Genomic DNA, 24,117 nt, shown 5'->3' on the forward strand with positions numbered 1-24,117 from the left:
TGAAGGTGCTTCGGTTGAAGGTAACCTAATATTAGCTTGCGTTCAATTTGCATTACCAATCACAGTAAGTCGCATAATCTGACCGCCCTGACCAATTAGCCACTCACACCCAGTGCAGTGTTTGTGCACAGCGTGGGACTGTCATTTTCCATTAATGTTCACTTCTCTGACCTTTTCACATCTCCACCTGTACCCCGGTTCACGGCGAGTCGCATGTGCATCGCCGGACTGTGTGCGCACGTCCATGCTGCGTGCGTGTGTGAATAGCGTGGAGCGGCAGTGTAGCGGTCAGCGCGATTGCGCTACGAACCCGGCGACCCGAGTTCGATTCCCACTCACGACAAACAGTGATGATTATCTGAACCGATCATGGGCCTCCCCGAGGTCGACTCAGCCTCAAATGTCCCAACAGTCTGTTCAGGCGATAACGTGGGATCTTTGTCTTTTTGTGGATAAGTGAGCGGCTGCACCGCCCTGCTGCAGGAGCAGCCCTCACCTCGCGGTCGATCTCCGTGTACTCGCTCACTCGCTCCACAGCCACCACGTTGGTCTCCAGCTCGCACGTCTGCCGCACGAGCCAGTTGAGAGTCTGCGTCACCTGCGCTCCATATCAGAGCCACGCGCCCGGAACGCCCGTCACAAAATTGTCGTCTTGTCAGGATCCCTCCCGTGATATTTGCGCCTTTAGCGATTGAAATGATTATTCACGTAAGTAAAATGTGTGTCGTACACCCTCCTCCACCCGACACGGCCAATTTATGAAATTGTCACGTGACAAACAAGAGTCTGAGCTTGAAAATTCACAGCCAAGGAGCAAGCTCATGGGTGCCTTGTTCTATTCTTGCCTCTGGCAGCGATACGTTCAGCAGCTAAATGTCAATGTTGAGGTCTGCTCGCTACAGCGAGAGGACTTCAGATAATTTTTGTAGTTTTACCACTCCTCCCCTGAAGGAGCACAGACTACAGTAGTTTGCTATGTGGTCCATAGTTTGTGTTGCATGGCCACAATCACACTGTGACTAGGCGGGTGGCTGGTGATGTAATCAGACACAGGCCCAATGAGAACGAGAGCTGGACAAAAGCGAGTTCATCGATCCAACTCTATGAGGCACACACTGATATATAATTCACCTGGGGTGAGAGGACCCGATATATCGTACGTACCACGAGGCCCGTTAAACCTGTTTGTCCCCAGAGCATCGGCACAATAACCCTTCGCCGCCCACAGTAGAAGCCCCGATCACACTCCCTCACGTTGCAAACACCAAGCACTCTGTCAAACCGCTGCTGCAAAACCTCTCGCGCCGAGGGCTGCGTCCTTCCGTGCCTGCAGCTCACCGGCTCGTCTGCAGCGGTCATAAGTTCTGCGCCTCGCGGCATGGGAAAGGTACGAAGTGTCCGGCAGCGGGAAGGTAAAGAGTCGGGGTGTCTTTAATGAGCCAAGCGGTGGCGGCGGGCGGGGCGGGAAGGTGTTGCTCACGTTGAGGGCGTAGGAGATTGACAGGCCCACAACACCGCCGGCTGTTGTCCCCCGTGCCAGGACAGCGAAGAGCGCGGCGAAGAAGACGACCAGGTTTCCCGTGAACTCGAGGCGGATAGCCAGCCACCTGCAGCACACAACGAGGCGTTGAGTCATGTGATCACAGCGTATCTATATATATAAAATCGCAAATCTGTCTGTCTGTTTGTCTGTCTGTCTGTGTGTGTGTCTGTGTGTGTGTCTGTTTGTCTGTGTGTCGCCGGACCATACGCAGTTTCATTGGACGGCGGTTGCCCCTGGCAACGGGTAGCGACGCATTCGCTGCAGGGTGGACGCTATTTTTTATTCCCGTTAAAAATATGCGCACGCATTAACACGCGACTCTGAGGTAAGTTCATCAAAGTTTCACGTCCTCTTCACTCCCCCCCCCCCACCTCAATGTGTGCAATGACTATTATAGGGCCGGTAGATAATAAAATTATAGCGATTAGACAGTATTATTGTAGCGCGGGGGGGGGGGGGAACGGCACCCGTACCCAGCCTCAGCCGGGTGGGCAATTTAGGCGAGGCCGGAGGCTCTGCACGCTACTAGGCCTTGACACCCACCACGCGACTCTGAGGTAAATTCATCAAAGTTTCACGTCCTCTTCACTCCCCCCCCACCACAATGTGTGCAATTACTATTATAGGGTCGGTAGATAATACAATTATAGCGATTCGACAGTATTATTGTAGCGCGGGGGGGGGGGGGGGTAACGGCCCCGGTACCCAGCCTCAGCCGGGTGGGCAATCTAGGCGAGGCCGGAGGCTCTGCACGGTACTAGGCCTCGACACCCCACCACACTATAGGCCGTACATATTACTGCACAGCGGCCGAGGAGATCGTGGCTGGGGGGGGGGGGGGAGCAGGGGTAGCAGCCCATCTGTCTATATATGTAAGGTTATTAAGAAATATATTTTTCACCCGGGCAACGCCGGGTACTTATGCTAGTGGAATACGAATGCAATTACTTCAACATGAAGCACGCTGCACTCTCATTGATAAGAGAACGACTCGTCGGCACGAGGAACTGCTGCTAAGCAGGAACTCATCCCCTTAGAACTGCTTTTTGTGTTTAGTTTGTTGTCCTTTCCCGCACCTCCAATTAGCACGGTTGCCTGCATACAATGCGAAAGAAGTTCAACATACATATGTAGGACTCGTACACGGGTTGTCTTTCTCGTTCCGTTTATTTGCTCCTTAAAGTCCACACCTCCGCATCACCGCTCCGTGTCTCCCCGTTCGCTCCGTCACGCTATCCGCCATCAACGGCACTCTATGTCTCTCCGTTCTCTCTCCTGCTCTCCCAGAGTCCGTCACTCCGCTGCTACCCTACTCTGTATCTCTCCGATGCACTGCTACCGCTGCTACCACTCTGTCTCCTCTATTCATTGCTACCGTACTTTGTCCTATCTCTCTCCACTGCTACCCCTATCGTATCTTCTCTACTTACTCCTGCTCTTCGCTATTCCGGCATCATCACTCCAACTCCTATCCAGACTCCAGCTCTAACCAAGACTCCAGCTTCCACCAAGACTCCCGTCTCTACATTACGCTATCCTTTTTATATCCACCCCAATCAGTCCCCATTAATTATCTAACCCCCCGATTACCCCTCGCCCCCCAGGCCCCCAGCCTCACGTGGCCTTGTTGTTCCCGCCTGGGCGACGCCAGTCATTAAACAATCACCCTCTTAACCAATCACCGGCCTGTGTCCTCGGTTAGCCCTAACACCTGTCACCCATCTTAACGACGTCCTCCTCACACCCGACAACAACAACCCCGTCCTCAAATACCTCCCACTGTACTCTTGCTTGCTTGCATAGCAACAGACCCACAGAACGCGTGGCGCAGCATATTCCAAGTCCTACACATACAAGGCAGCCATACGGCGATACGGCGGCAACAATAATATCCCAAGCTCTGCGATCCCCTATAAACTAAGGTGTTATTTGGCCAATTAATGAGTGTTCACATGTGGCACGAAACCAGAGCAACCAAACAAACCCCACGCGTGCGAGGGGGGAAACACTCCATCCCATACAGATGAAACAAGTGGACTCCACATTTTTTCTGTACCACCTCGTGGCGAGCCGGCGCGTGGCTCCTGCTCGACGCCCATGGGAAGGGAGTTTCGCAAACTGTGCGCGATCCACCAACCCTCACCTCCACGGTGCCGGATTATAGACCACGTGCATAGCCACCGCCACACGCTATAACAAGACAATGCTCTTGCTGGCGTTCAGCAAGAGCCGCCAGGGCACGTGACAAGACATTCTTCCTGGACGTCGATGAAAAAGAGCTTCGCAGCTCATCGGATTTTCCCAGGATGAAAAATTCTGAAAGATTAACATTCTGACTTTTCACTTTTCTGCTCCCTGTGGATAAATACACGCCATCGAAAGTGTATAGTAAAAATAATCATGCATTGCTCTGAGTGTAAACTGTATCGTGCGCCTACCTCTCTCCTCCCATTGTGCTCTACCACTCTTCCCATCCCCATCTGTTCCAGAAACCACGCCTTCTCTGCAATTCCGATTCCATGCACCTGTCGAAGTCTTTATTCAAACTCTTCGTCTATTCTGCTAATTATTGCCCCCCCTCCAATCTAATGTCATCTAAGCTACCCACAATGCACTACAGCCTATCTTTTTCAACATCGCAATTCTCTGTTGCGTCACCGTTTACAGTGAGGGAAAAAAAGTATTTGATACTTTTTTCCCTCATTAAAATGCAAATCAATTTATAACATATTTGACATGCGTTTTTCTGGATTTGTTGTTGTTATTCTGTCTCTCACTGTTCAAATAAACCTACCATTAAAATTATAGACTGATCATTTTTTTGTCAGTGGGCAAACGTACAAAATCAGCAGGGGATCAAATACTTTTTTCCCTCACTGTACACCCCCCCCCCCTACTCCTGTTTAGCAACTTGGGATGTTTCTGTCTTGAGACACTTTCATACATCAACACTGTTTTTTTTGTTTCGATATGTTGTAAAGATCAAAAACTTATTTTGAACCCGATTTAGATATTTGGAAAGACTAAAAACCTCATGAGAGTAATCGTTAATTTACCTCACCTCCACATAAGATAATTTTGTAACAATGTGCACACCTCTAATTCATCACTTTGGAAGCAGGAGTCATGCGCTTGAGATCCACTTGCAGACGTGGTGAGGTTCCCCCTCAGTAGGCAGCGTAGCAGGTAATCCGCTGATTTGCAATATCTCTCTACGGATCAGTCAACTTCCCTCTCATCGGCAAATGTGCTCGACAGGTCACTCCGCGGGCGGCACGTGTAGAACTCGTGACCAAAGGCAACGCAGGACCCAAGGAAGACGGGCCAGGCCACTCACCGATTGGACACGATCCAGGGGAAGACGCACACTTGGTTGACGTCCACGATCTTGACGTTGTGCGCTAGGAAGCGAGGAAGGTGCCTGTAGGCCCGGATCACGCTCAGGCCCTGCACCGTCTCCCCGAAGTGCGAGTAGATGGGCGAGCGCGTCACCGAGTCCAGGCGACGGAGCTGGCGCGACGTGCTCACGTAAAAGCGCTGCCGGTGGAGGAGGAGGGGAGAGGGGGGCGGCACGGAGGGAACACGCGGCAGGCAAACGCCTTTAGATTTTGAGCACGCACACACACACGTACTCGCATGTTGAAACTCTCCCAACACTGAGCATTTAATCAATGAAAGCATTGACGTAGAGTGTTACCTCATTATGCGCGAGGGACACGTTCCAGTGATGCTCGTGAATATCAAATTTCGCGGGTAATGATATTGGCTGATGAAAAGCTATCTTTTTTCATGAATTGCCTTATATAATTACGTAAATAAACTTTATCTCTCATCACTGTATCTCTCACCACTTAATCTCTCATCACTGTATCTCTCACCACTTAATCTCTCATCAGTTATTATCTCAGAACTTTATATCTCATCATTTATTATCTCAGCACTTTATAACTCATAATTTTCTCTCTAATCACTTTACATCTTGTAACTTTATCTCCCATCACTTTATATCTCATCACTTTATATCTCATCATTTTATCTCGCATCACTTTATCGTGGATAGCCAAAACCGCAGATAGCAAGTCCGTGAATAACGAGGGAAGACTGCACTGCTGTACCGGTGTTAGTATCGTACGAAGCTTCCTCGGAACTCGTCGACAAGTCACAAGCGCGAGCGTAACCACCGTCTAAGGTGGCAGACAGTAGCCCACTTCTCGGGTGTTTTCGTGTCACCTTAAACGCGACTAATATCCTCATCTGCAGTCTGTTCATTAGGGAACACATTTCTATAACGCGGATGCGAATTGGATATAACGCGATCGAGTCAACTTAGCGACATCGCGCGAGTAGCATCGCACAAGGCAGTGGGATGCTGCTGAATGCTTCTAGATGCTACCCACGCGCCTCAGTCTTTGTTCAGCCTGCGTACGCATCTCACGTGTGATCGTGGACTGTGCTCTATGCTACATTATTTATTATAACGTGACTTTTCCATAATTCGGCGTTCTTCAGGAACCCAACTACCTCCGCGTTATAGGAGAACAGATTGCATAGGCGAAATGGACGTCGTTGATCTGAATACAGATGTGATCATATAATAAAACCACAGATCACAGAATAGAACCATCCCCCGACTCCTCCCGTTGCAGAGCGCGTTGACGCCACGCTCACTCGCTCGCTCGCTCGCTCGCCGCGCTGTGCCGCTCCCCGCGCCGACGGGAACGCGTCGAGCGAGTCGGCACCTGCACGAAGAAGTAGAAGATGGCGATGGGCACGATGACGGCGGCGAAGAGGGGCGTCGCGATGCAGATGACGAGGACGGTGCTGAGGACGCCGAACGCGCACGAGATCCACGAGCGGAACGACATGGGCAAGGTGTCGTCGATCGTGTTGATGTCCTGTTTGGGGAGTCACGAGAAAAGGTGAATAAAAAGGCAAAGGTGCAGCCCTGCTTGCCAGCAGAGTTATCATCTCGCCGCGAGATGTTAACTCCCTCGCCTGGTATGCAGGAGGTCGTGGGTTCGATCACGACCCTGACGCCTGTTGTATATTTGGAGTTTGCACGTCTCTCTCCCCGTGGTCGTATGAATTTTTCTCAATGTTTTCCCCTCCACATTTATAATTAACATGCGTTTAGAGTATTTGATTGCTGTACATTTCCACACGATGATAAGCCACTTCGTTGAGCTGTAATTGTGGCCAGGTCGCTTCTGAAAAAGAGCTACGTAGCTCAGTGGGCGTTACCTGGTAAAATAAAAAAGTCTATAGGAAGGGGCCTCCAAGAGGGTTATCTGGATGAGTTGTCCACGCAATGCCAGACGTCTTTACCCCACAACACGCAACCTGTGGATCAACTAACTGTGGTGTACTTACTGTTGTGGGGAAAGAAACAACTGGGGCGGTGGGATTTGAGAAGCTTGCACTACTCCTGTTTCAACTGCCGTGCCGGGAGGTGGAATTGAACCGGTGATCCCCTGATTATAAGTCCGGTGTGCCAACCGTTACACCAGGGCAGCGTACCCTGGCGCTCAAGCATCTCCAGCATCTCCAGCAAATTGTCCAGCCTACGATGCCACTCACGTGTCTCCGTACAGACACCTTGAGGGCAGACCGTACCATTGGGCACACATTAAATGCGGGCAAAGTCCGGTGCGCTAGCCCAACCACAAACACCACGGCAGCATCCTCACCGGGGAAGTGAGATGAGCGGATCTTGTGGAAGGTGAACGAACGTAAGGAGAGGCTTTATATCTCATCACTTTATCTCCTATCACTTTATCTCTCATCACACGACCGATTTATTTGGACGTCGACTGATGTATTTGGCGTCGTGGAGAGCACATGGGACAGTATCACAATATTTTATTCACGCCGGAGGAATCTGATGAGCAGTGAAGCTCTATTTTCCCAGAGATGTCCAGCAAGGGACGGGTAAGGATGATGGCGGTGAGCACCTTGGCGAAGCGGTTGACGATGCGGCCGATGGGAGTGGTGTCGTAGAACGCCATGGGGGCGTGCAGCATGTTGCCCAGCAGGTCGCGGTGGAGCACTCGTGAAGCCTCGATCGTGCCCTTGGCCGTGATGAACGCGGCCAGGAAGACGAAGAGGCCTGGGAGGCAAATGGCGAGTGGGCGGGGGGTTTGTTTGTTATGTTGGGAAAAAAGAATAAGAATAACAGCAGCAGCCCATTCCATTTGGATGTCGTGCGTTATAATGTGCAGCCCTGCATCAATCAACCAATCCACGTATCTGCTGGTCTCCCCGAGCCTCGTCGGTCATCAGGGTTGTTTGGCCATATTTCACCACACAAGAGTCGCTGTCGGCGCGTGAAGGGGTTGGCCCAGGACATGCCTCATATATCACTCACCGGCTGGTGTTTGCCGTGACCAGGAATTTAACTCGGGAAAGTGTGCATTTTATCGAACGTAATGCGGGATATCCGCACTGCCTGGGGCGAGGAATGGAGATGCGTGGATGGTCGAAACCAGATTCCTGGTTTAGACCTCCCAAGGCACCAGTGGGTTCAGTTGAACCGCTTCGGGAGTGACCGGGGGGTATGGGCCGCTTCCAAACATCGATGGGGCATCGTACGACGACTACTACACGACAGCCCCACTGTGTGAATGCGAGGAGTAGCAGACGATGGCGCCCCATCGTCTCCGGCTGTGAAGTGCATCAGGGCATGCCAGGCGTGACTGGTAGCTGCCCTGCACGTGCTGTAACGTGGCTCTATTTATTGATTTGTATTGCGTGTGTGGTGCTCTAACTGTGTAAAAACATTCGGTGAATACATTTAACACAATAATTATCCATTGCTAAGTTTGCGGCCTGGCATGGAAAAGTAATGACAAAGCTTGATAACAACGCGTATTTCTTTTTTAACATATTCCCCTTGAGGTGGAATGCATTTCCAAGGCTTTCAATCTCTGCTCGACATCACTCTCTCTCCCTCGCTGTTCAAGCCACTCACTCGTAGCACACCGCTTCAGTGTCACTTGGAATTCGATTTCCCTCGCAGATTATTGTTTCAAAACCTAAATAAAAAGTAGTCACAGGTCGTCAAGTCGGGTGGGGAATGTGAATAACAAGATTTATCTGCATTTTTTTGCGATTTCCCCCCCCCAGGATTTTATGCATTTTGTCGATATTATCCTCATTCGAGTTGCACGATATTATTAATACTAAATATAAAATGCATATAAGTGTCAAGAATTATCAAAAAGGTGAATATTCAGTGTTTTTGAACACATGCTTCCACAGTGGCATGTCTTTCAAATGTTGGTGTGAGGAGCAAATCCGTCCAGTTTAGTTAAAGTATTCAAAGCAAGAATAATAAACGTATGAACTTGAATAAAATCACAATAATAATAATGATGTCACCTTGCAGCGCACGCAGTATTCGCTTGCTCTCGAAGAAGAGAGAGAACAACTCGGTGGCGCACGGAGGAACCACAGACGAGCGGGAAGGCAGCAGTCACATGGCAAGCGAGCACCTGCAATTGCCCAAGCTCTATGCTCCTCTATATATGAAGGTGTTATCGGCCAATTAATGAGTTTACATGCGGGAGGAAACCGAAGCACCCGGGGAAAACCCACGCATGTGAGGGGGAACACTCTATCCCATACAGACGGAAAAACAAGGTGGAGTCCACATCTTTGCTAACTGCCTTCTCCTGGAAAGCTCGGGTTACCGGCACCTCGACACCGACGACAAGGAAGTTTTGCAACGTTCGTGCACATTCACCAACCATCACCGCTGCCTCCCGCAGCGCTGGGTGACAGGCCACGTGTAGCAAGGCCACTACCGGTTACCCGGTCGCTACTTCTCGGACGCTCCTTCCTTTATCCGTTGATAAAGCCACGGATACATTTTGCCAAAAATTCCAAGTCTCAGAGGATGCGTGGCGCACACCCCTGGCGTTAGCGGCGACGCTACGATGCTCGTTCGGGTTTAAAGCCTTTACCTTGAGCCACCCCCAGCGCTCCGTAGACGCCCAGGCGCATATCGTTGCCGTAGGTGACGTTGGGGTAGCTGGCCGCATCGAAGGTCCAGTCGCTGAGCCAGAAGTTCTGGCCGATGACGGCCGCGTTCTGCAGGAGGTTTCCCATGAAGATGAGGAACGATAAGAAGAGGCCTGTGGAGCGCATGTACTGCATGTACACGGACCACTTGACCTGCACGCCAACACGGGGACACACACACACCACATGTATGTACTGCATGTACACGGACCACTTGACCTGCACGCCAACACAGGGACACACACACACCACATGTATGAACTGCATGTATACGGAGCACTTGACCTGCACGCCAACACGGGGACACACACACACCACATGTATGTACTGCATGTACACGGACCAGTTCACCTGCACGCCAACACGGGGACACACACACACCACATGTATGTACTGCATGTACACGGACCACTTGACCTGCAGGCCAACACGGGGACACACACACACCACATGTATGAACTGCATGTACACGGAGCACTTGACCTGCACGCCAACATGGGAACACACGAGGCGTTCCCCGAGTAAACAAGATAAATAATAATGTACACTATGAGACCTCCTTTACCAGTGGCAAAATATAGTAATAGGTTTTTACCCTTTCAACTGGTACAAAACTGACACCTTTATACAAGGCATCATGTTTGCAATAACCACAACACCAGCAGTCAAAATGCAAACAAAAAGAAACAACTCTGGTAATGATAATGATATGCACTGTCCTTGAAGTTGATTGGTCCACACCCGAGACAGCTTTTCTTAGAGCCTAGTCTCCATTGGTGTTGGACCAGATGACGCCAAAAGGCATACAACTCAAAAACAGCGCGCTATCAGAGTATTGAGAGCTCGGGGTAAGCATAAACACGATGAGACCTCCTTTACCAGTGGCAAAATATAGTAATATGTTTTTACCCTTTCAACTGGTATAAAACTGACACCTTTATACAAGGCATTACAATAATAATGTAAACAGATTATTTGTACCATCGGGGGGTGGGGGGGGGGCACCGGTAGGAAGTTCCACAACCGGGGGCCACCACAATATGCTCTCGATCAGCCCAAGAACGCAGCCGAGATCGAGGAATACATAGAAGGGCACCGTCGGCAGATCTTACAAGCCATGATGAAGGGGGCACGAGATTGAATTGGCTCCTGAATATAAAGTGCAAGCTCGTCCTCGTAAGGCATACGTACATTTCCAGTCTCCACACCTTCCTTTTCGATCAGCTTCTGTGCTTTATCATCTTGCTCCTTCCCAAGCAGTGCTGTCTCTCCGCTCGTCGAGTTCCTCGCAGAGTGTTTCTTGTGGCTCCGTCTAGATTCACGTCAGAAAAGCACAATGCAAAGGAACAACAATAATAAGGCAAACACATTCTACATAAACATGTTAAGATGCAGGTGCACGGTGTGCAAAAGCTCTCGGATCTAAGCTGATGTCAGTTATAATCATTTACACCCGTTCATCAAGCCACTACTGGATGAAGACCTCCCCTTTCCACGTGTTGGGTGATGGGAGTTGTTTGACCATACTTCACCGCGCTGGTCAGTTGGACAGCCACGGACCGGTTAAGATAGAACTATCACGTGAACCACAGCGGGAGGAATGAACTCAGGGGTGCCGAGTTCTGAAGTGCAATGCGCTACCCCACAGGACTACGCCATTCCACCCAAAATTATTTTACAACCTCGGTAGAAATTAAATGTGGAAAAGAAGCCTCGGAAAATACTGAAGAGTATTTGCAAAATGTCAGTACATGCTGGATACGGTCGCAGGGATACCCCGCACCTCCGCTAAGCACGGTTGGCTACGTACAGTGCGGAAGAAGTTCAACATTCATACCGACCGTAGCGATACAATTTGCATTTACATCCCAGGGTGCTTCACAATAGGAAGGTGCTCAAAAAGCCATTGCACAATAAATCCAAACAAATAACATTTTTATCATTGATTTAAACAATTGTATGCCAGAAGCTTTCCTGGACACGACTTGGAATAGAGTTCCAGATGGAAGGAGCATCGCTCAGACTCAAGACTTTATTATTTCAGCTGGGAATGACCTGTTGAGCTAAACAGCTATAAAATAGTGGCAATGTTCACAATAAAATCGTGGGAATGCTCGTAATAGAATAGTGGCAATACTCGTAATAAAAGTGGCGGTGTTCGTAATGCAATAGTGGCGGCGCCTACCATGGAGCGACCGCATCGAATGAGAGAGAGAAAGAAAGTGATGAGCTATAGTGATGAGCGAGAATGTGATGCGAGAAAATTATGAAATAAAGTGATGAGAATGTGATGAGAGATAAAGTGATGAGAGATAAAAAGTTGCGAGAGGGGAGGGCTCCGTCACCTTTTGCTGCTGGTGCTGACCCGCAGGCGCATGCTGCGCTCTCGCCGGAAGGTGCTGCTCACACTGTCCTCATACGCGTCGTCGCCCTGGGGCTCCGGGTCCGGCTCGTCCGCGATGTCCACCGTGGTCGTGATCACTGAGATGAGAGGGAGCGGGAGGGGGGCGGACGGGGTGAGACCAGTTTGTTCTTCACTCATTTTCAGAAGCGGGTGGGGCGGCGGAGAGGGGGGCACTTTCACTGATAGGACATCATCAGTGTCAGGGGCCGCCACATTTAAACCATTGGGGGATTGGCAGCATGATGATGATGATGGGGGGGGGGGGGGCAGTGGGTGTTTTCAATATTTGTGTATTGTCACGGGGGGGGGGGGGGGGGGGGGCGCACGACAGAGGCCGCACTAAAGGCCACCAGGGGGCTGCCAGTGGCCCGTGGTGACCTTGCAATGAAGACCCACTGGGGTAGGTCAATAACATGGGGACATAGGGGTTATACGAAGGTCCAGAGTTACACCCTAAATCAATTAAGTAAGAAAGAGAAAGCAGTGGGAAGCAGCTGGGAAAAAGAAAGCAGGGAATAGGCTGAGGAATTTGAGGAGAGATTTGGTGGAAGATAGCTAGGAGAAAGGAGAGCGAGAGGCAGAGGGGCCAGGGGGCAGGGATTGGTGGGAAGGAGGAGACGGAGGAGTTTAGAGGAATCTTCTGGAAGGTTCCAGAAAGATCTGTCGAGAAGGAATGCAAAGGGCGTATAACGTGTGCCTGGCACTCTTGAAGAGAGTGAGGGATTTAAAATAAAGCCCTGACTGATCGGCAGATCGTGTTGTGCAGACTCCCTTTGAAATGGAATAAAAGCTGACAAGTGCAAATAGAAGCGTGGAGTTGCACATGCATGTGTAGTGACTGTGATTGTCACTGTGTGGTGCCGGGCTTATAAAGCCACGGCAGATAATGTGTTGGCATTATGTGTAGCCCGCTTACTGGGTATAGTACCAGCCCTAGCGGGGCTTGGGTGAGCGCTGGTCAGCGCGGAGGCACCGCGAGCAGTGTGCGGTGCGGGCTCCCGGTGAGGGAGCGAGAGGGAGTGTCAGCCAGCCAGGGTTACGTTGGGGCATGGTACGCTGGTTGACCTGCCGACACGTGACCGGATGATATTGGAGCGGGGCCACCGGTGGACGGGGGCCGCTGGGCGGTCACGTGGTATAGAGTAGCTCTCGGGAGCCTTTGGGAAAGAGCTCGAGAGATCTAGAAGGTGGGCGGGGCGAGGGGCGGAGCCAGCCCCAGTCCAGGCCGATATAACAGGGCCCCGTGAGGGGCTCGGGGTTCTTCGTGTTGCTGGTGATAAAGATCCACGTCGGATAAAAGAAGCCTATAGCCACATGGTCTGGGACCCAGCTTGTGGTCCCGGCCGGGATAGCGAACCGTGTCTCGTTCTGCCATAGCATGGCTAGATGAGCATTCAACAACCTAGTGTAGGTTGTGTTATGTTATGTTGAGTTACTAAATAAATAGTGTTGCTCCCAAGACAATGTCTGTGACTCAGTTGGACTCACTACACATGCATGGGAATTCAGGTGTGGGCATATATGTTGAACTGCTTTCACACCGTATGTAGCCAGCCATGCTAATCGGAGGTGCGGGGGAAGCACAACAAACTAAACACAATAAACAGTTCTGAAGAAATTAGTTTTCAAACTAGACGATGTAAAAGTGCACAGCTCCAGCGGCTTCCTAATATCGGAAGGGCGTTCCAGGCGGCCGCAGAAGCGCGTCTGAAAGTGACCATCTGCATCGTTAGAGACAGTTCAAGTTCAAGTTAATTTATTAGGTATAGCCCTGTGAGCCATTCGGCTCTTGAATCGGGTGCAACCGCAACAAACAAAAAACAAAAACATGAACAAGAAAACATCTTAAAGTGAATATGTGACTGAGTGCAAACATAAAATCCAAGAAAAGACAGCAAATTATGCAGAAAAAGCACCGTACACCAACACTGTGCGCAAAAATCCCAGTGGGATGCAAGTCAAACAACAACAACAACCACAAGACAACTTAGATTAAGGCCATCAGTCTAACTCTGTACTACAACAAACAAACATGGCCAAACCAAAAAACTTTTCGAAAATCACCAAAATAAAGCCATGAAAGCAATGAAACAGTGAGAGACAGAGAGGAACGCATGGATCAGAGAGCGTGCGCAAGTAGGTGCATCGTTGTATGGATTACCGCTGAAAGAAAGAAGGCGAGTTTTGGGTGAGGACACATCCCGAGAACAGGTGATGGCCGGCGGTTGAGACTTAGGATGCGACTGCAGCCAAAAAAGGAGGGAACACAAGAGACTCGCCACTGTGGAGATGGAGCGATGAAAAACAGCTCAGATGCTGGGACTATGGAGAGATGGAGGCCTTCATCCAGCAGTGAATTTATTTTGGCTGACAATGATGATGAAGATTGCAGGGCATTGCACACTTTATCAACAAAATATCAAGGAAGTTAAGGTCGAATGTGTTATAGCAGCCAAATACTCTAAACACGTGATGTTGATTCTAAATGTGGAGGGGAAAACCCGGAGAATAATCCACGCTGCAACAATGAGAAAGAGACGTGAAAATATACAAGCATCGGGTTTGGGATCGAACCCACGACCTCATGTACACCTAGCGAGGTTGTTAACGTCTCGTCACCATGTTGAAAAGACACACAATGCCATACCTGTAAACCCTTACGGTTTACTCGTATTATTGTACAGGGAAATTTAGTTTTCAGGTCCATACGGCGTACAGCCTTTTCAATACGGGCAAAAAATAATAATTTGGTCTCTTTGTGTTTCTCCTATGTGATGGGACTTTGTAGGATGAACGTTGATATTTATATGGGCACGAGGTGACCAACACGGTCTAAATTGGTCATGAATAAGGTAGGCACTGATAAGTGGTTGACAGGAATGCGAAAAAACGACAAAAAAACATGCTTTTACTCACCGGTGTCCAGGTCAGTGGCGTTTTTCTTGTCCCCGTCCTTCTCCTGGGAGTCGTAAATGCGCAGGAATTCGGCAAAAGCTTCACCATTTATGACAAGTTGCTTGTAGGTGCCCATTTCGGAGACCCGGCCGGCCTGCAGCACCACGATCTGATCCACCATGGACAAGAAGCTCACCGAGTGGGTGACCAGCAGGCGCGTCTGCGGGAAGAGGCGGGCACGGGGCGGCGGGTGGCAACCGCCGACTTTAGTCGCAAAGCGCACAGCAGCCACTTGAAGCTTACCGTGATTTTTTTGTCATCCCAGAGTAATAAGATGCTCAGATTGTCACGTTCGCACTTGCAAAGAGAGTAAGGTGCACCGTAAACCTGTGCCCGGTCCTAATGAAGTTAGACAAATCTGGTCACACAAGAAAAAACAATGAACCCCCCCCCCCCCCCCCCGTGTAGTCTTGTACAGACTGTTTGGAGGAAGTGCCTCTTCGCGAGCACCTATGAAGGCTGGCACGGCACACGAGGGGGTGGGCGGCCGCCTCCCCACATATACACAAAGATTCCCTTTACACACGAACAACAAAGACAAAGATCCCCTGTGTAGCCTTAACAGACCGTTGGGGCAAATGCAGTTAGCGAGCACCTATGAAGGCCGGCACGGCACACGAGGGGGTGGGCGGCCAGCACCACGGCCTGGCCGGTTTTCTCTCCCCAGCAGTGATGTTTACACACCGCACTAGGTACTCATTTGATGCTGAGTCGACCTAGAGGAGGACAAGGACCGGTTCAGATAATCGTCACCAGTCTCGGCCGTGAGTGGGAATCGAACCTGGGTCCCCACACGAACACACACACACACAACGACCGGCCCAGAAGACGCACCCCCAACTTTTCTCCTTAAAATACGGGAGGCCAGGGATGGATGGGTGCGTGGGGAAGAGCGTCTTTACGATCCCTGAAACCGCAGCTCGCCACGGCCGCCCTCCCAGAGAGAGAGAGAGCGCGCTCCCCCACCTTGTCCTTGAGAATTCCGGTGGGCCCGATGACGTGCGTGAAGATGTGCTTCCCCACGTGCGCGTCCACGGCGGACAGCGGGTCGTCCAACAGGAAGACGTCGGCGTCGCTGTAGACGGCACGCGCCAGCGACACGCGCTGCTTCTGCCCCCCGGACAGGTTGATCCCCTGCGGGAGACGCGGAGCAGAGGCGTCGGTCAGTTCCTTTTCATCGCTTTTGAAAAGACGACGAGACGGACGCAAGAGACGGCAGTGACCGTCAGTCGGGTAACGTCCGACGCCGTTGATTTCTCAACGTGTGTGAGGTCGCGCAAGCGGTTGGGAGAGCTCCAGTTGGCTATTGCGTTGATGAATTGGGCTGCCACAGTGCCTTAGATGTTAACTACCTCGCATGGTATACAGGAGGGCGTGGGTTCGATCCCAACCCTGGTGCCTGTATATTTGGAGTTTACATGTTCTCTCTGTGGTCGTGTGGATTTCTCTCCAGGTCTTCCGGTTTTTCCCTCTACATGTAGAATCAACCTGCGTTTAGAGTATTTGCTGCTGTCAATTTACACGCGATAAGCAACTTCGTCGAGCTGTAATTTGTGGCCAGGTCGCTTCTGAAAAAGAGCTACATAGCTCAGTTGGCCTTACCTGGTAAAATGAAAAAAATTGTTTAGTTCATATAATAGTTGTACCTATGACTGCTGGTCATGCTTAATGCCCTGTTTGTTACTTGTCAATGCAGTTGATCATGTGAATCCTGAAAAGGATGCACCACCAGATATAATTGTTGGGTTATGGGAAAACTAGTAGCAGCAGATGGAACGTTTATGCCTCTGATGCAAAAAATATTAAAAGCCGAGATGCCGGGACTAGTTGAATTAGGCCATTAGAGTGTCATGTCGGAGTCTCATGCTTCCGAAATACACCAGAACATCTTCAGTCGCACATGCAGATACAGAACCGAGAAAACTAACAGGCACAAACACAGAATAAGAATTTCTGTTGATCGGCAGATCGAAGATGACAACCGTGGGCATCGTTTGGTCGCTCCGAGCCACTGTGAATGGGGCCAAGAAACTGTGAGGCAGTGAGCGAGGGAGCGGGTGAATAAGCGACCGAGTGGGCGAGCGAGTGAGTGAATGAGCGAGTGAATGAGCGATGGAGTGGGCGAACGAGTGGGCGAGCAAGTGAGTGAGTGAATGAGCGAGTGAATGAGTGGGCGAGAAAGTGAGAAGTGAGTGAGCGAGCGGGCGAGTGAGCGCGCAAGTGAACAAGCGAGTGTCTCACCTTCTCCCCGATCTCCGTCTGGTCCCCGGCGGGCAGGGCCTTCAGGTCGGCACTGAGGGCACAGGCGTCGATGACTCGCGCGTAGCGCTCTGGCTCGAGCGGCAAGCCGAACAGCACGTTCTGCTGCAGCGTGCAGTTCTGGATCCATGCCTGCTGCGGCACGTACGCCACCGAGCCCTGCAACAACGACATCCCCCCGTATAGCCTTTGACGGACTTTTGGGCAAAGTGCTGCTAGCGAGTAGCACCTGTGAAGGGCGGCCACCCGCCACACGAGGTGAGTGGGTGGCCAGCATCACGGCTGCTGCCTTTGACTCACCAGTGCTGATGTTTACACACCGCACCAGGTACTGATTTAAGGGTGAGTCGACCTAGAGGAGGCCCAGGACAAATTCAGATATTCGTCACCGATCTTGTCCTTGAGTGGGAATGGAACTTGGGTTACCTAGGTTTGTAGCGCACTGCACTAACCACTGTGTCCCATATGTAGAGCCGTTGTGGACGGCCGGATTTAGACTTGCCGCGGATGGCAAACAAACACAATGGGCGTGGCTACGTCGGTACGCGGGGCAGGTGCTCGCAGCGACGTCCTCGCCGTACGCTGGGATCCCCCACAGCCCCTCCCCTCAGGGGGGAGATGGCTATTTAAGGCGGTGAGCCGAGAGGCTCTGGGTCTAGTGTTAAGCTGTAACCAGTGAAGAAAGAAGACCAGCTAGACCGGCCCTGGAACTCCCTGGGATCGCTGTCCTTTTAAGGACCGACCAGGCAATTCAGCGGCGTGGCCCCCAGAGCCCAGAACCGACACTCTTCTAAGAGCGGGGTCTGGGTATTCGGGGTGCCGTAACCTAGGTGTAAGCTAGCTGTGAGCTAGGCTGTTGTGTTTCGTAGCTAGACGGGCGAAGGGGCCGATACCCCTTCAGTTACTGTAAGCTTCCGAGTTACGTGCTGGTGTTAATAAATAAGCGTGTGCCTCCAACTACGTGTCAAGTCTCCCTGGAACCATACTACACATACACAAGCGTACAGTATCTGCATTTTAATGTGTGAATCAAGGTACAGAGAAAACGCGTGCATGATGAATCTACATCTGTTGCCTTATCTGGATCATTAAAATTAAGACTCAAGAACTTTCTTATTCGACCTCATCTCTCTCCTCACTCTTCTGATTTTACCGTACACACATGAATTTCTGCTAATTTCAACTTCACCCTCGTAACGATGCGTAACACTGCCACAGCACGTATAGATTCGAAGCAAGTCGTTGTAAAGTCACCCAGTGCCGCTCACACGGCACGGCGTCCTGTCGACGTGGTGCGCCCGTGCCGGTCGACCGCACCTTCATTGCGACGGTGCCCTGCAGCTTTTCCATCTCTCCGAGTGTGGCTGCTATGAGCGAAGACTTCCCCGCGCCCACCTGTCCCACCACCGCCACAAGGCTGCCCACCGGCACCTCCACCGACACGCTGCCCATTCCACAGCACACACGGAGAGCACAACACCTCGAGATTACACTCAGCGCTTGTGGTGCTGGTGCACAAGCACAAAGATCAGGAATTGATTTGGCACACCATCCCCTTCTGGGTCAATAAAGTAAGGTACCACTTTAAGGGGACATCACCAAGGGTTATCCTATGGGGCTCTGGAGAGACTGCTCCGCATCATGGAATTGTGGTGGCCTCAAGGGGGCCACGACGGTGCAGAGACAGTGCCGTGTGTGGGGCGGTACTGGAGGGGCGGAGCACGGGTGTCGCTCTGAAGGGGGTCGCATCAGGACGTGACCGGGAGGTGAACCCGAGGGGACACGTGACCGGACGAGAGGGGGCAAGGGGGTCCCAGTCGGGGGTGAGAGGATCACGTGGTGGGGATCCAGAGTCCCCACGAGGGTTCTGGAAGGGAGGCGTGGCCAGGCGTGGAGCCAGCCAGGCCAGGCGGGATATAAGCGGGGTCCCGGGAGGGAGGGCCCGGGGTTCGGCCCTGGGAATGAAGTCGCCATCCTCGATCCTCGGTCTCCACGTGTGGACCAGGCAACCCGTTGGCTGTCCGGGTCCGGTGATAGAATAGCCGCAAGTATTAGAGTAGTTAGCCGTCGTGGTCACCACCCTATGTTACAATCCTGTCAAAGAGTTACCCGTTGTGTTAAATAAAGGTGTTGCCTCCCAGTACAAGTCTGCGTCTAATTCGCGCACTACATAATTATGGAATGCGTAACAGAGCCGTGGTGAAAATAAAATAATTGGCTTTGCTCTTTCTGGCAATCAAACACCCATGTTAGACCAGAGAACACCAAAAGGCGAACAGTACAAAGACAATACAAGTATCAAAGCACTGATAGATCGGGTTGAGCAGTTATATCTATTGAACCTTTTTGCCAAAACATAAGAAGAGGCTTTACTCTTCCTGTAAATAAAACTGGAGGTCATAAGATGCTCAACAACCAATAGATACCTATTGCAAAGCATCAAGTCTGCATTCACCACACGTACCTGTGGCAAAACATGCAAACAAACATGCTCTGATAATATTTGGCATTGTCTTTGAAACTGAATGGCCCACACCAGAGACAGCCTTCTTTATGGCCTAGTCTCACCAGTGTTAGACCAGAGAACGCTAAAAGGCGAACAGGACAAAGGCAAAGCAAGTTGAGCAGTTATATCTATTGGACCTTTTTGCCAGGAAAATAATTATGAGAAGAGAAGAATAGGCTTAACCCTTCCTGGAAATAAAACAAGAGTTGTGTTAAGATATTTCAAACACCAAAGAGATACCTATTGCGACAGAGTCACTCGTGAAGATGAACACTGCCCAATGCCCCCTTGTACAAAGGGACACTCCGACCTGGGTTCACACTTTGGTAAACGGTGGGAGTTGTGGCCACAGGCGGTGAGTGCACTGCGCTCAACAGCTCCCAACGACGGGACTTCAAATGTAAGATTGGGCGACATCCAACCAGTCCTGGAACATGATAATTGTTTTTTTACCTTTCTATCTGGCAATAAAACTGACACCTTTTTTTACAAGGAGTCATATTTGCATAGACCAGATAGAAGGGTAAAAAACCAATTATCATATTTTTTACTGGCAAATGAGGTTCCGATGGTGTAAATGCTTACCCCGAGCTCTCATACTCTGATGGTGCATTGTCTTTGAGTTGTGCACCTTTTGGCGTCATCTGGTCCAACCCATGTGAGACTAGGCTCTAAGGAAAGCTGTCTCGGGTGTGGACCAATCAACTTCAAGGACAGCGCACATTATCAGAGTTATGTTTTTTGTTTGCATTATGACTGCAGGTATTGTGGTCTATGCAAACATGACTCCTTGTAAAAAAGGTGTCAGTTTTGTTGCCAGATAGAAGGGTAAAAAAACAATTATCATATGTTTTTACTGGCAAATGAGGTTCCAATGGTGCAGTCCTGTAACCTCAACTTTATCGAGCACACTCGAGCAGAATGATGAGGCAGTGCGTGGTGAAACTGGTCCAGACTGTTGCTTTGTCTTGAAGCAATGCAGCTGAAATAATGCACTCACAGCAGGTCCACGTGGGGCTGATGGGTTGTGCAAAATTAGTTTTCTTTATATGTGGAGAGACAAATAATGTGAAGGAGACATGAACTGTCTGCTTAATTATTTTGTAATTTATATTGTCCAAAAGGACAACTCATGCCTATTTTTAGAATGATTAAGTATGGTCAAACAATGCAGCAGTGGACTGACAATTAGCTGTGGATTATTTTGATTTCAGACACGCTAATCCACTTGCTACAGCCAGTGAAGAGTGTACAAGCGTATTCGGCAAGCAGCGCATGAGAATTACCACACTTACTCATTCAGGGTCGCTTCTTCTCCCTTGTCCCAGGTAAATGAGGCATTTTCTATCAGAATGGAAGACTCTGTGGACACACGTAACCGTAACATACTAAACAATGCAATATTTATTAAATTTTTTATTTCAAATTTTTTAAATATTTTTCTTTAAAAGATAATACTTCTCCAACCCAGCACACTGAAGTATTGTATGTATGCCAACTTTGCTAATCGGAGGGGTGGGGGAAGCACAACAGACTAAACACAAAAACAAGTTATAAAGAAATGCGTTTTTATTCGAGATTATTTCTTAGTGCATAGCTCCAGTGGCTTGCTAATATTGCCGATAACTCCCAGGAATTGCCAGTTTCGTTGTCGTGGCCCACAGCTTCGCGACAGTGGCTCAACTCTTGGGTTTAAGTACCGAGCAGATGAGATTAAAAAAAAACTCCCAAGAAGCGTTCGGTGAAACATCCCAATGGACGTTCCTGAAAAATAACTCTTGAGACTCGGTTTCAAGCTTAATTCCTGTCGTACGTGAGAACTAATATATTTTCGGCTAGCCGTCAGCAACTGGCACTAAGCGTGGTGAAGTATGGTCAAATGACCACCCATGTCCAACAACGTGGGGAGGCCTTCATCCAGCAGTGGATTGACCAAGGGCTGTGTAATTATGTTGTACTACTTTTACCGTATAAACTCAGCGTGTGTCGCGCGTTTTTCCACTTGCTGCACAGATGTGTGGTTCAAGCCCAGCAGCCACCCCTAATTAATACTGTTAGTTTATTGACCATAAATACTCTGCACCATCTACATCACAGTGAACATTAAAGATCCTGTGGCATGAGTCAACAAAGAGCAGGCCATGTCTGCCGGTGTAATGGTCCAAACGTAATCAATTACAAATTACTAACAAAAATCCCCATAGAGGCAACATTGGCCAATACTGGTAGACTAATGGTAGACTAATTCCAACTTGCAGGCCAGTGCTGCGTGAACTATGTGTCGCACAGAGACAGCTGCCACCAGGGGGGTCCCCTAGGTTAGATTGCAGCAATACATTGAAACTATTGAAATACAATGTAATGTAAGACGTTTTGAGTTGGCGAGGAATTTAAGCAAGCACCATATGAATGTAACTAATTAAATCCTTACCAAAGAGCCCAAACACATTGCCTTGGTGATTTGCCCATTAGTGATGGAGCCATCATCATCATTTTAACCAGAATCAGAAAAAACGGTTCTAGATGTAAAGTCATGTAGGTAAAAATAAATAATAGAATAAAAATAATAGAAATAAGAATATAAATCACGACACTGGTAAAAACAACAACATGTGCACCTATTGTTCTCTTTTAGCCCCGCCCACCCCCCAACACGTTCCATTCATTGGCTACCACATTCAGATAAGTCCCTCCCCCCTCCTCCCCCCTTAACTTGTATTTAAGAGCTCGTATCTTGGAATTTTGCCTTACTTGATACAGTAAATCTAGCTGTGACGGTCCCACCTGATGACGGAGACTTGTGTTGCCTCCGAAACGTCGTGATTTATTATTTTATTTCTATTCTTTTTATTTTATTATTTATTTTTACCTACGTCACTTTACCGACAAAACCTAAGAGCAGATAAAACGGATTATTCACCAACGCGGGAATTGCGTCTGTAGACTGAGTTTGTTGGATTTCCACGTGTGTCGCCTTGTGTGCCGCTGTGTTCCAGATACAACGAACGTCTTTCGTATATGCGTTTGAAAAAATCTAGAATTGTAATTTTTTTTTGGTGGCCATTCTACGGCATCCGGGGTGGTAGCTGGGTGAAGTCGGCTTGTTCCACCAGGGTACGGCTTGTTGTGTTGGGCAGTCATCCGTGATGTACAGCTGGTGTGTGGTTGGCACCTTAATACATTTTCAGTATGGCAGAGTCATTGATCTTCCATTTCTAAACTGCACTATTGCACTTTTTATTTTATTTTATCTGATCTAAATAACTCTTTTTCAGAAGCAACCTGGCCAAAAATGATAGCCCATTTAAGTGGTTCATCATGCACATTTGTAGCGGCCAATTACTCTAAATGCATTCATGGAGGAAATATCCACAGTACTGTAATACGTTTTAGCTGTTCATGTTATACCCCAGTTGACACATACATAATCTGTGCGGATTATATCTTAAATGCCCCTATTGTAATGGATGTATCCTGTGTACTTGCATGCTGTGTATGCATGTATATAGGTGTCGAGTCCTGTGGGGAGCAGTAGTGTAGCAGTTAGCGCGCTCTGCTATGAACCTGGCAAACCGGGTTCGATTCCCACTCACGGCCAACACCAGTGACGATTATCTGAACCGGTCTTGTGTCTCCTCTAGGTCGACTCAGCCTCAAAATTAGTACCTGGTGCGGTGTGTAAACATCGCCACGAGGGAGACAAAGGTGGCCAGGCGTGGTGTTGGCCACCCACCCCTTCGTGTGCTGTGCCAACCTTCATAGGTGCTCGCTAACAGCACTTGCCTCAACGGTCTGTTACAGGCTATATGGGGGATCTTTGTCTTTTTGTTGTCTTTTATGTAGGTGTCGGGTCCTGTGTATCCTCATCTTTGCGTGCACATTTTCTGCGGAACGCCCATCCGTGTGCTCCGATTGCAAACAAGCCAACAAGTTCTCCGTTGCTGGTGGTCCACGTGTGTGCCTGTGTCCCACGCCTTCTCGTGTGCACCACTGCCCCCAGTCACTGTCAGCCTCCCAAGTTGGGTGTTCAGAGGGTGGAGTTGGCACAGGCCCCAACTCACTCAGATTGCTGTCGTAGGTAACGGCCGATGTGTCCAGCTCATCGTTGCTCAGGAACTTCTTCACACGTTTGGTTGACACGCTCGCCTGCACGGTTGTGAGACAGAATTGGGATTATTGTTGTTGTTGTTTTTAACACAATGCACCAAAATAGAGGGTTTTTTTTATACCCATCATCACCCAACACGGCCAATTAGTAAGGTTTGTCACGTAAACACAACGTGCCAACTAGTTACGAGTTCAGGACACCGGTTGTGTGTTGGAGAGTAAACCCACAAAATGTACAATTCGAGGACTGCACTGCGTTTCACGAGTAATTACAACCAGCCTCATCAGGTAACAGTCAGAGTTGTGGGGAAATCCTCCTGTTTC

General features: G+C 49.6%; 1 protein-coding gene across 1 annotated transcript in view; it reads right to left on the reverse strand.

Annotated features, from left to right (window-relative positions):
* ABCC2 (ATP binding cassette subfamily C member 2) overlaps positions 1–24,117 on the reverse strand; it is an 89,354-nt gene that overhangs the window by 10,015 nt on the left and 55,222 nt on the right. The window contains exons 15-28 of the mRNA XM_061578437.1: positions 23,748–23,832; positions 20,982–21,048; positions 18,498–18,624; positions 17,163–17,339; positions 15,888–16,055; positions 14,883–15,081; positions 11,908–12,043; positions 10,754–10,874; positions 9,505–9,715; positions 7,495–7,649; positions 6,283–6,438; positions 4,881–5,080; positions 1,481–1,607; positions 497–598 (exon numbers count right to left, since the gene is read on the reverse strand). Coding sequence (XP_061434421.1) covers positions 497–598; positions 1,481–1,607; positions 4,881–5,080; positions 6,283–6,438; positions 7,495–7,649; positions 9,505–9,715; positions 10,754–10,874; positions 11,908–12,043; positions 14,883–15,081; positions 15,888–16,055; positions 17,163–17,339; positions 18,498–18,624; positions 20,982–21,048; positions 23,748–23,832 — 2,031 coding nt within the window. The remainder of the gene's footprint in view (positions 1–496; positions 599–1,480; positions 1,608–4,880; positions 5,081–6,282; positions 6,439–7,494; positions 7,650–9,504; positions 9,716–10,753; positions 10,875–11,907; positions 12,044–14,882; positions 15,082–15,887; positions 16,056–17,162; positions 17,340–18,497; positions 18,625–20,981; positions 21,049–23,747; positions 23,833–24,117) is intronic.

This window comes from Lethenteron reissneri, chromosome 8, assembly GCF_015708825.2.
Source record: "Lethenteron reissneri isolate LAM-NWPU_2019-01 chromosome 8, ASM1570882v1, whole genome shotgun sequence".
NCBI lineage: Eukaryota > Metazoa > Chordata > Hyperoartia > Petromyzontiformes > Petromyzontidae > Lethenteron > Lethenteron reissneri.